Source organism: Petromyzon marinus, chromosome 37, assembly GCF_048934315.1.
Source record: "Petromyzon marinus isolate PM22_M1 ecotype Great Lakes invasive population chromosome 37, UKy_Petmar_22M1.pri1.0, whole genome shotgun sequence".
Taxonomy (NCBI): Eukaryota; Metazoa; Chordata; class Hyperoartia; order Petromyzontiformes; family Petromyzontidae; genus Petromyzon; species Petromyzon marinus.
The window spans coordinates 18070447-18083025 of NC_133703.1; the positions used below are offsets into that span (position 1 = coordinate 18070447).

The 12579-nt window shown below is 51.1% G+C and overlaps 1 protein-coding gene across 1 annotated transcript in view; it reads right to left on the bottom strand.

Moving 5' to 3' along the window:
• The window catches only part of FASN (fatty acid synthase), a 39221-nt gene that overhangs the window by 25748 nt on the left and 894 nt on the right, over positions 1-12579 (bottom strand). The window contains exons 2-7 of the mRNA XM_032966895.2: positions 4260-4393; positions 3613-3765; positions 2390-2563; positions 1672-1872; positions 705-827; positions 188-438 (exon numbers count right to left, since the gene is read on the bottom strand). Of these exons, the coding sequence (XP_032822786.2) occupies positions 188-438; positions 705-827; positions 1672-1872; positions 2390-2563; positions 3613-3765; positions 4260-4389 (1032 nt within the window). The 5' untranslated portion in view covers positions 4390-4393. The remainder of the gene's footprint in view (positions 1-187; positions 439-704; positions 828-1671; positions 1873-2389; positions 2564-3612; positions 3766-4259; positions 4394-12579) is intronic.

Consider the following 12579-nt stretch of genomic DNA (forward strand, 5'->3'; position numbering starts at 1 on the left):
GTCTCCTTAGCGGTGACGTTTTACACACCGCAACAAGTACTCATGGCCCAGGACCGATTCAAATATTCGCCGCTGTTATTGGTCACGAGCGGGAATGGAACTTGGCTCGCCGGGTTCAAAGCGCAGTGCGCTAAACCGCTGCGCAGCAACAGACACGCGCACGTACGCACATGGGCGCCAAACTCACCTTGGCCAGCGCGGCCAGGCCGGACGCCGGTTCGGGGTGGCCCATGTTGGACTTGGTGGAGCCGACGAGAAGGGGCGGGCGCTCCCCCTGGCAGAAGACGTTGACGATGCCGCCAGCCTCCTGCGGGTCGCCCACCTTGGTACCGGTGCCGTGCGCCTCCACGTACTCGACGGTGCTCGGCTGCACGCCGCACTCGGCGTACACGGCGCGCAGCAGCTCCTGCTGCATCTCGCCCGACGGGAACGTCACGCCTGCGGCGGGCACCACAACACACACACGCACGCGTTAGCAGAGGCGCGCTAACAAAGACTAAGATACCCCCGTGCAGCCTTTAACAGACTCCCAGTAAACATGGAAAGTGGCCGTGAGGTTGAAACCATTGGTTGGCCCAATGTTCCACGTTTACTGGGCCGTTGGAGAGAGCATTGTTAGCGAACGTACAAAAACCCATGCACAAGCGCACGGATGCACAGAGGCAGGGTTGGGACTCGTGTTGTTGTAGCTGCGTGTGCGTTACCTTGTTCCTTGTATCCGTCCGTGTTGCTGCGTGCGTTGAGCACGGTGGCGTACACACGTTTGGCGAGCCTCTTGCTCGTGAGCAGCACCACCACGGCCGCTTCGGAACGGCAGTAGCCGTTACCTGGATATGCGGACGGGGGGGGGGGGGGGGCGGGTGGAGGAGCTTAGGGGGCGCGAAGGTGCCAGCAGCAACGGCCAATCCGTCAGTGCGGCACTGGCACCGCTCATCCCAACCGCCATCCACGACCATCATCAGGCATCGTTACTTATGTTTTAGACCGCGCCTCCCATGCAGTACGTGAGACACCAGAACAAAGGTAAATGATTAACACTGCACGTTGAAGATCCCGTGACATCAAGGACAAGGTGAGGATCATTGTGTGCCGGTGTCAACAGTCCAACTGTGCCAAAATTTACAAAATGACACCGCAAATTACCGATACGAAATGGACACAGAAATCATCGCACTTGGCAGGAGCCTCGCGAAAAAGTCATGAGACTCAGCGAGGCTCTCCTGGGAAAATACGCGGAGCAATAATAATCACTACAAAATTCACGATACTTCTGGTGAAGCTGTTCCACAGCTCTGGTGTTAAAAAACACAGGGCAGGCCTGACCGCTGTGACCCCATTCATTCGTACTCGAAAGGGAAAGCAGATTGAAAATTGATGTTATACAAACTTTACTGATATCCCAGGTGATTGTGGGAGCTCTACCTTGAGTTATGGCCTCGTTAAGGATTTATGGGCGTGCTGCTGCAGATGAGACACAGCCACCTAACAGCAGCAGCTGGCGCGACCTTTGAACTCGTCACGCTTCGCCGCACGAGCCATAATTTGTGTTTATTATTACTATCATCACCATCATCGTAATTATAACCACAAGGCACGGCTGATAAAAAAAAAAAAAACACCAGGCCGGTACCGGTGTAAAAAAAGTGGACATGCGGTAAACCCTCGACGCACCGGCGGCGTCGAAGGCCTTGCAGGTCCCCTCGGGGCTCAGCATGCCAAGCTTCATGAACTGCACCGAGGTGTTGGGCTTCAGCAACAGGTTGACGCCGGCCACCACGGCCGCCTCGCACTGGCCCGAGCGGATGGCCTGGAAGGCGTTCTCCAGGGCCAGCAGGCTGGACGAGCACGCCGTGTCAATGGCCGAGCTGGGGCCTGCGGAGTCAGGGAGGGAGCGAGGGGCGGGGGATCGGTGTGTATTTTTCTCCAGGTCCTCCGGTTTTGCCCTCCACATTTAGAATCAACGTGCTATTAGAGTATTCGGCTGCTATACATGTTCACGTGATGAGCCACTTCGTTGAGCTATCACTTCCGTAAAAGAGCTACACAGCTAAGTGGGCCTTACCTGGTAAAATAGCAGCAGTGGGAAACCTTTTCCTTATTACCGATGCTGGGTTTTTTTATAATCGCAAACCAGTGTTTTTTATGAATGCTGTGGTAAATCAGTGTTAATTCTGATGGTTTTAGCAAGTGGCCTAGTATTGTGAGCATGTATCGTGGGCCCTGGTGCAATGAGTGAATGGGCCCCCCTCCCGCCCCCTGAGTCCAATACTGCCCCTCTTGGCAAGTGTGGCATCTTAGCCTATCCTCGGGCCCGCAACGCTCCCTCCCCACCAACCCCCAGTGCAGAAGAACCGACGGCGCTCTTGACAGCAATGTCGCTGGCGCTCACCTTTGAGGTCGAAGAAGTAAGAGAGGCGGTTGGCAAGCATGGCGCGCTGGCAGCCCGTCATGCTGTAGCCCAGCAGCTCGGCGGGGTCGCGGCTCAGGGCCTCCCCGGCCTCCGAGCCGCTTACGCCCACCCATACGCCCGTGTTGGTACCACGCAGCAGCTGTGGGTTCAGGCCTGTCGCACGCGCGCACACACGGGAGCACGTGAGGTAGGGTGCATGGAATGTGCGAACAATAACAACCCCCATTTGCCACTAAGTAGTGGTGACATCACCACGGCGCTTGTGCCAGGCTATGTGCACGTTAAGGCCAAGTGAAGTGTCGAACGCCCGGGGCAGACCCAGGTGCCACGGGTCGACTGACTGAGATGACTGGCCGATACACCACCTGTGCCCCCTACTAAGTGCGCACACACACACGCACGCACGCACATGAATACACAAAGATCCCCCGTATAGCCTTAACAGACTGTAGGGGCAAGTGCTGTTAGCGAGCACCTATGAAGGCCGGAACGGTACACGAGGGGGTGGGTAGCCAGCACCACGCCCGACCGCCTTTGTCTCCCTAGTGGCAATGTTTACACACCGCACCAGGTACTCATTTGAGGCTGAGTCGACCTAGGGGAGGCCCGGGACCGGTTCAGATAATCGTCACTGGTGTTGGCCGTGAGCGGGAATCGAACCCGGGTCGCCAGGTTCATAGCGCAGCGCGCTAACCGCTACACTATCGCTCCCCACATGCGCGTGAGCACATGCATGCACGCGCACAAGTACGAATTAGTTTTGAGCAAACGCAAGCGACGAGCACGCACGCAAGAGCAAGCAAGCACAGGGACGCACGCGCACGCTCGAGTACAGGTCTGTACCCTTACACGTGGACTCCACACAAGCACCGGAGTGACAGCGCGAACGTGCGGACACACAAACGCTTGAACGACAGACGAGCAAACGTGAAACTGTGAAAGGCAAATACGGATAACACAAGAACACGCAGATAGGTGGATGGCAAACACAGATCCACCGATGCGAAGGCATGAATTCAAACTGTGAACACCAAAACCCACAAACGTGTGAACGACACATTCACGGCAAACAACGCGCGCACACTCAACCAACGCAGACGAGCAGACCGAAGTGAATGCACGCGGAATGGACGCGCGGCAAATGAGAACGGCTGACAAACATGCACACAGGGACGCGCGCACGCAGGCACGCAACGCGTTACCAGCATCTACGATGGCTTCGTAGGTGAGCTCCATGAGCAGCCTGAGCTGGGGATCCATGGTGTTGGCTTGTTTGGGATGAACGCCAAAGAACGCCGCGTCAAACTTGCTGATATCCTTCAGCTTGCCGTTTCGAGGGGGCAGCCCGTACAGACCTTGCGGCACGGGGATGGAGGACGGGATATTGAGTAGAGTCGTCAGGGGCACAGCTACCATGGTTACCGTTCCTGTGAGCAAATCACTCCTCGATTCCTCCACCCGTGTTGAGGCCTCGGCCTATCAGACACCGACCGAGTCATCTCGTCCATCTCACTGTGTTCAACCACCACCACTAACACTGCAGGTCACAACCACACACTCACCCGCTCACCCTCACCCTGCCCGCTTAACCACTCACCCACTCATTCATTCATCCACTCACTCATTCACCTTTTTACCAATTTACCACACTGCTTTTCCCCAAGCTCTGACAATAATAACCTTGTACAATTCAAGAAGAGTATTAGCTCTTATCTACAACAACTTTAATCAGCGCTGTTTGTTGATGGCAAATTTGCATTGTATGGGCCTGTGCTTAGCCACCGTGATAAAGATGAAGATTTTGGGAAAACCAGGACAGGTGGTAACCCCAACCGCTCGACCATCCCACCTGGTTTCCAGCGACGGTCATCTTCTGTCACCATGTCCACCCCGTTGATGAGGTTCTCCCAGAACTCGTTGAGGTTGTCAGCTTCGGGCAGTTTGCCCGCCATGCCGGCGATCACCACCTCGGTGGCCATGTTGCTGTGGAAAATGGCGGAGGGGTGGGGAGGAATGAGAAGGAAACAACATTCACAGCGCAGCTACTGACACCAAAACCACCGGTGTAGCTCTGGAGTGTGCAGGCCGTCCAATTGCACGGGATCCCAGGTCCCAGGCTACGAAGAGGTGGGAAGGCAGACAGGTTGTGGGCAGGGGGGGGCCTCTGCCAACCAACCATGCTAGGCCACAAGCAAAGGTTGGGGAAGGGGCAACATTCGGAGCACAGCAGTGACCAAAATGTGTGGAAAGTCACAAAGCTGCACTTCTGTTGCGCACCCTTCACACTAGCGCCGTCTAAGTGTAATTAAAATGGAGGACGTGTGCGATGCGAACATCACCCAGGGTTTCCGAGGAGACGCCTCCAGTGTGGCATACAGTAAATGATTTTAAACGCAAGCGACAACACCATCAATAATTCAGTGGGCCCGCTGCGCGTTGAGTATACACGATATGTGGCGCACTCTGCGAATAAGGTAATCAAACATCGTAATCAATGGGCTGGTTTTTTGAGGCTTCATCATCTTTCCGTGATGTAGATTTACACATGGCATTTAGTACAGGAAAAGAGCTCAATAAGATAAATATTTAATTAAGTTTATAATCTCTATATATATGGAGCAGCATTGAAATCCGGCCCGGTGGCTCAGCCGGTACAGAGCGAGCGGTTTGCAATCGCAAGGTTGCGAGTTGACACCCTGTATGGGGGTTCGACTCAACCCATCATCCCTCCTGGGGTCGCTAAAATGAGTCCCACTTTGTGAAGAAGTCAATAGTGGTTGTCCTGTTGATAGACTCACCCCTGTCAAAGCAGTGAGTAATGTCCACCACTGGCTCAGGGCTGTAAGTTGGAGAGCCGAGATGCTCATTTGAGCAAGACATAACTTTGACCCGACAAGTACCGCTGCTGGGTGGATTATTACAACGCAGGATCACAAGAGATGGCGACAACTTGGAGAGGCCTTCATCCAACAGTGGATTGATCATGGCTGATGATGATTTATCAGTGACACATTGATTTTCGCAACAGCATTGGCAAGGAACTTGATCCCTGGAACTGTTGCAGATGCTACAATTTAGAGTGGGTTTACATTTAAAAAGAATATTATTGGTGCACGGTGATCTACAAAAATGGTTTTGAAGGTTGACAGTGAGCACTACACAGGTCCAGACTGATGAGGAACCACTGCTTTAGGGCACTGGCGCATCCTGGGTGGAGCGGGGGTTATGGGGTGATATTGCAATATAGAAATTATAGTCCCAGGGTTGAAATTCAAATAGTGCAATGTGCTCCACAGGCCATCTGGCATTCGCCTCATTGAGCGACCTTACCAGGCCACGTTTCAGTACCGAAACGCAATCTAAACCCACCATAACGAGGACTTAGCAAGCATGACCTCCTCCACTGCCCATCAGTGACAAAATGACTCTGTATATTGTTAACAGTTATCTCAATTATGTATTAAGGGTGCAGTGGTGGCGGCGGCGGTGGCGGCGGCACGTTGTGCTATGCACCCGGAGCGCCCGAGTTCAACTCCTGGCCACAGCTAATCTAAGTGGCAGGTTATATCAGTGATGGTCCTGCCACCCTCACCAACCCCCCCCCCCCCCCCCCCATTATCCAACCCCAAGCAACGCAGATTGACCAGCGTGGTGAAGTATGGTTAAAAACAAACCCATGACCGGTATAACTTGGTTAAACCTCTATATTTTTGGTGGATTGGCTGGAATCTACGTATTTAATGTGCAGTATTTATGTTTTGATCTAACACACAGTAGTATGATGGACGGTCCCTCCAACATCATCACTAAAGGAAGGCCTCCATCCATTAACATTGCATGCTGCCATGCGCTGGTAACCAGTTAAAACATAAAACAAATATATTGCTGACTTTTGACACACGATAAAATAAAATAAAACATGAAAAATATATATATATATGAAACAAACGTATGCGTAAACAACCATTTGTTGTAGTTTTCATCAGCCACGAATTCATTTTACGTGGAAGCGGCCACGAACCGGTCGGGTCTCTTCACGATACCAACACGTTCCCGCCAAATTCTATAACTCCATAAGTTATTAATATTTATTATTATTACTACTACAGCTCTAAACATGTACTGTACACGCAAAGCCCGTTTGTGAATCTCCACTGCTGGATGAGGGCCTTAAACTCACGGCGTACGAGTCATGGGGGGGGGGGGGGGGTGACCTGACCATACTTCACCACGCGGGTTCTAGCGGGATAAGTGAAGGTTAACACGTTAAAAAACAAAAATCCCAAAAGACAAGCAGGACTGAGCCTCCATAATTAAATCGTTGCATGTGTTGATCACCAAACGCTAACAAAAAAAAAACAAGAGATTACGTGGGTGTTTGTGGGTAGGTGAAATAATCTTGGGTGGTGCAGCAACACCCACGGTGCTGTACTCACACCTCGCATTGACCGGAGTGGTGAAGTATGGTCGAATGATCCTCACTGGCCCCAGCTGCTGCACGGCGAAGGGAAGGCCCTGCCAACAACCCACTCATCCAGCAGTGGATAAACCCGACGGGCTGCAAGATGAACTGTTGCTAGACGTGTACAACTCTGTTAAATTTCGATTTAAAGCTTTCGTGACTGCAATGATTCATCTTCTTTGGTTCTTTCGGTAAAGTCACGTAGAATGAGAATAAAATAATAAATTGATAAAAGAAAATAACACAATAATATTCTCACGACGTTTCGGCCACAACACAAGCGGCCTTCATCACTCCAGCGCTGTCCTACCAGACAGTCTCGTCCCTTCACCTGATGAAGGCCGCTTGTGTTGTGGCCGAAACGTCGTGAGAATATTATTGTGTTATTTTCTTTTATCAATTTATTATTTTATTCTCATTCTACGTGACTTTACCGAAAGAACCAAAGAAGGTGTACAACTGTGTTATACTTCATCAGGGGAATTGGCCGAATTATCTAGCCAGGCCGATGATTATTCTCGACGGGACTGCGTAAATATTGGCTTTGCGTGCAGTGCAGTATATCATAAAACATATTTTATTAATGACAAAAAAATAGGTTTTACCCTTTGTGGCAATAAAACAGACGTTGAGATGTTCAAACACCACCTGCATTAACCACCCGTGCTTGTGGTGAACCTGCTCTGATAAATATAACATACAAGCATTGTCTTTTAAACTGATTGATCTACACCAGAGGTAGCCTTCTTTATGGCCAAGTGTCAGGCCACGGAATGCCAAAAGGCGAACAGTACAAGGACAATGCACGATCATAGCAGCTACAAAATGGGACCTTTTTTGTGCCAGTATCAAAGTATGAAAATAAAAATAAGTTGTTAAGCTGTTCAAACACCAAATAAGAAACATTTAGCAAGCAATAAAGTCTGCATTAACCACGTATTTTTTTTTCAGTCAGTTTTATGTTGTAGGGCGGGTGGGGGGGGGGCAGAAATCCAAAAGTTTATATTGAAACTTATACTTTAAAAAAACTATTACATTTTGTGTAATTAAGGTAGTTGCAGTTTATATAAAAAAAGCTTAAATTTTAAAGCTTCAACAGCGTCAGAAGCCGCGTCACGTGACCGGTACATGTCGCGCGCGCGTTCGGGCAACGTGACCAGCGATTCGACGCGGTGACGTCGCGCGAGCAGCGACCAATAGCAGGGCGCGCTTTAGACACGGCCCCGCCCCCTAACACCACGCGGGGACCACGTGTGGAGCACGTGTCGAGGCGGGGATCCGTGTGGGTTTATCCACTGCTGAATGGAATAAAAAAAACACAAAAGCATCTCTCCACCACAGGGCCTGGGCACGTGTTTGACGACACCCCTTCTAGCTCCTTTTGCAAACACGAGCTGACTTCCATCGCCCCCAATCCTGCACCTGTGGTTAAACTATCGGGTTGTGTTTGCTCCGCATTGGTTGCCACACTCATTGGTTCGTTCCCACCATTGGCCATTGCGCTATTGTATTCGACGGTTTGCAAGCCTTTGTGGCTTGCAATTCAGAGGTCGTCGGTTCGATCGTTCTCCCGGGGCGGCGGTTCAAACAATGAGCACGTTTCTTTCTCTGTCCACGCAGCAGTATAAATGTGTACACAGCGGTGGGATAAACTGTGGGATAAACCCACTTCTAAAACGTCTTGCCAGCGTGGAAGAGTAGGCCAAATACAGTACCTAGAGTCTAGAGGGCTTCGCCGGTGTTTCCTTTAGTGGAGACATCGTCAGCATTAACGCGAGCTATGCAATTCACGACCGCACCTCCTCCGCCTTACGTAACGTTGCATTCAGTGTATGCAGCAATGCCCATGAAATTCAGTACGTACAGTAGTGGAATTCCAAAGGCGAAAGCGAATGGTGATTATAAAATAATACAGCACTGTAATTCCATAGCCCTTTGTCAATCCACTGCTGGATGAAGGCCGTCCTAGACGCCTTTGCGTTGCAAATCTAGTGAGCCGACCATGGACATCACCGCAGCATTCCTGCCACACCGAATCATAACTGCACTCTGAATGTGCTTGCTTCGTTAAACCTCAAAGCTGTATAAACCGATGTGTTCTTCTGGGTCTCATTGATCCAATGCTGCCTTCACCGGACTGCAGTGCTGTACAGGTTACAGTCCCAGTAAACGTGTTAACGTTTGACTCAATGTTGACACGTTTACTGGGTTCACCCCCCCCCCAATCCACTGCTGGACGACGGCCCTGACTTGTCGGCCACGCCGCGCGGATCGTGGGTTATTACGTAACCATATTTAATTTACGTCGCCGTGTCGTTGCGGATTAAGGCGGGAACATAGATGTGCAGTACAACAATGGTGCTCTTTCAGCGTACAACAAAAACAATGCCATTCAGTGGACTTAGCAGCAGAGCTGAATGGAGGGAATTGCATCAACATGCGGCTCACACACACACAGACATCCACTGTACAACACCACGACCACGCGTTAGCAACTGCAAACCGCACCAAATCGCGTGGGGGTTACGCGTACAGCCCTCCTTCTTGTCACTCCACTGCTGGATGAGGGCCTCCCCTTACGCCGCGCGGGGAGTGGGGATTGTTCCCGGTACTCGTGCGTTGGGGCAGCCTCTGTCTCCCCATCTATTGCACTACTGTGATTCCCAAGTATACGTGTAAACGTTTGGGCCAACGTTGAGGCTTATGATTGGGTGCCAACCCACCAACAGGGTGTCATAGGCGGCTTCGGAGCTACAGGGTGGGCAGCAGAGGGCAGTGGAGCAAAATCCATTATTGTACTTGCGCTGTTCTCTTGCGCCCATGCTCCCTCGCACTGACCGGCGTGGTGAAGTATGGTCAAATAATCCACACGACCCGCAACGCTATTGGTGGAGTCCCTCGTCCAGCAGTGGATTGACAAAAGGGCTGTCTGTACGTGCAGGGGAGTGTGAATACACATTTGAGATGGGCTTGCCACCTGTTCCGGGTTTGATACGGATAGTTCAGGAATTGGCCTTTGTTTTCTGGTGGCAGGAATTGATTTAAACCGAATTGTGACACTGATAGTGCGATTAACTTTATTGCAGTATGCCGCACACCATGTGTAGTGTCTGTGTTCGGTCTGTGGGGAAGGTGGCAACTTTGAGGTTGTATTTGCACTCGTGCTGAATTTCAATTAATTCAACATGAGCATTATTTTTTTAAGCCATAGCTGCTACACTTGGGTCTTTGATTTCACTTGTCCGTGAGGCGGGGGGGGTTACGTATGGATTCTTGGGGTTTGTCACTAAAATTATCAAGGTGTGGCCACGTGTTCCAGTACAGTACACATAGTACAGTACACACGTGTGCCCATACTCATGCCTTTGTCAGCGTTGGTTGCGAGCTTACACACACGTTACACGAACCAGAGAGGAGGGTTCGACTCCCGACCAAGCCAGTTCATAAAATCTTGGGACCCTTGTGTTAAATGCCAATTTAGGCACCGTAAATCACTCTGGCGACGTGTAAAGATTAGTCGACTGCTGGTGGATCAAAGTGTTGGTCCTTCAGTCGTATTTCCTCGAGACCCAACTGTGGCTGGTCAGCCAGTGGCGGCGAGTGATATCTGAACCGACCCACCCGACTCTGCTCTTCACGAACACACCAATGGCCAGTGTGGTAAAGTATGGCCAAACAACCCCCCTTCACCAATACGGTGTGGGGGGGCCTTCATCCAGTAGTGGATGGACAAATGGGCTCTACTGGCAATTAGCAAGCCTTTGGGTTGGGGGAATGTGGGGATGTTAGGTGCTTTAATTAGTCTATTATCTTCGTGCAATTCTGACCTAAACAGTTACCGCAATATTTCGAGACAGCATTTATAGCAACATTAAAACGGAATGCGATATCCTGACATTTTGGTACTGTATACTGTAATTACATGCAGTACTGTTCGGTCGCAAAATGACCAATCTCACCCGAACTGAGCCTGATCAGATCTCGGAAACTAAGCAGAGATAATTCTGGGATGGGCGACCACAAACGCCGACATCGTCAGCAGTGGACAAGCGCAGCAAAATCCACTGTTGTACTCTGCTGTGCTTATATACTCATCCGGCCGCACTGACCGGCGTGGTGAAGTATGGTCAAATAAGCCCCCCATCACCCGTTGTGAGCACAGTAATGATGGAACGTTGGTTCAATGCATGTCCAACGGTTCAAGCCACATACCAACGTTGGCTTGACGTTGACATGTTTTTCTGGGTGGAAGCCCTGTTCCCAAGCTGTGGTCTGACATTAAAGGGCTCCCCCACGTGTACACTTGCAGAACACACGCGTGACGCATGGACGCGAATATACAGTACACACTGTACTGTGACGCATGTTATCGTAGCGTGAGTCGCTCATCAAGTTGTCTGCTCACACGTGATTATCTGCGATGGCGGACCCCCCGGCCTACAATGGCAATTCCACATTAGCATGGCGGCGCCAAGTTCATTCAAGCCCTACACATAAACCCCATGTCGTGCACGTCTCCTATGAAGGATATTGCGGTTTACGCTGCTCCGCCGTTCGTAAATACGATTCGAATTTTACAGAGAATCTCAAAGCGCCCGCATTTCAACACGTCATCACGTACGCTGGTGTCACGTCGGCGTGACACTAATGAATAGCCCCTTCTGTCAATCCACTGCTGGATGAAGGCCTCCCCCAACACGCCTTGTCGGTGTGTGAATGGGGCAAAGGTAGGGTGGAGAGGGGTTGGTTGGTTGGGGGGGGGGGGGCAGGGGAATTGACCGGTTCAGATGAATCACTTGCCACTGACGTTGGCCGTGACCCGGAATGCAAGTCGGGTCGCCGGGGTCACTGCGCATTGCAGTATTTGCTCTCAGGCTCGCGTTGCAACTGCCACAGGACAGGCGAACGCATTGTGTTAAAAACAAAAAAATAATCCATGGCTCTGCCGTCATTAGTCTTGATCTATACACCGCTGCAGGAAGGCCCCTAAACCTCCCTCGTCAAAAGCTGTCGCATTGTAAAGCCACTGCGATTTCCCAGTCAACGCAGTCAAACAAACCAACTCTGAACCGGGCAAAACCTAAGTTCGAGTCCAGGGCCACGGCCAACATGTTCAAACCGGTCCTCTGGCAATCCCTCTAATAACCACACCTCCGATTAGCACGGTTGACGACGTACGGTGCGAAAGAAGTTCAATATACGCACATACAACCCGCACTGTCCAGCGTGGTGAAGTATGGTCAAACAAGCCCGAATAACCAACATAAGGGCCCTGGGGAAATGCCTTCATTCAGAAGTGGATTGACAAAACGTTGCAAGTTAAATTCTGAATAATTATCATTAATTACACAGTGGCTCATTCACCCAAGTGAGCCGGCATGCACTATGGAGCTAAGCAGGAAATTTGCGCCTGGCCAATGCTTGGATGGGTGAGGAGTCGACCGGAGCGGTAGGCGATGTGGCCAGTAGGTGTCAGCACTGCATGTCCACTCACTCCCGCCCCCTATACACATTCAATCCGCACTGACCGGCGTGGAGAAGTATGGTCAAATAGCCCCCCACGGACACGCAGGGCGTGCGGAGGGCCCTTTGTCAATCCAGCGGTGGATTGACAAAGGGAAAGTGCAGCAGCCATGGTAGTAGCAATGTCACGACTTACGCGTGTATGCTCAACTTCTTTCGCACCGTACGTAGCAAATCGTGCTAA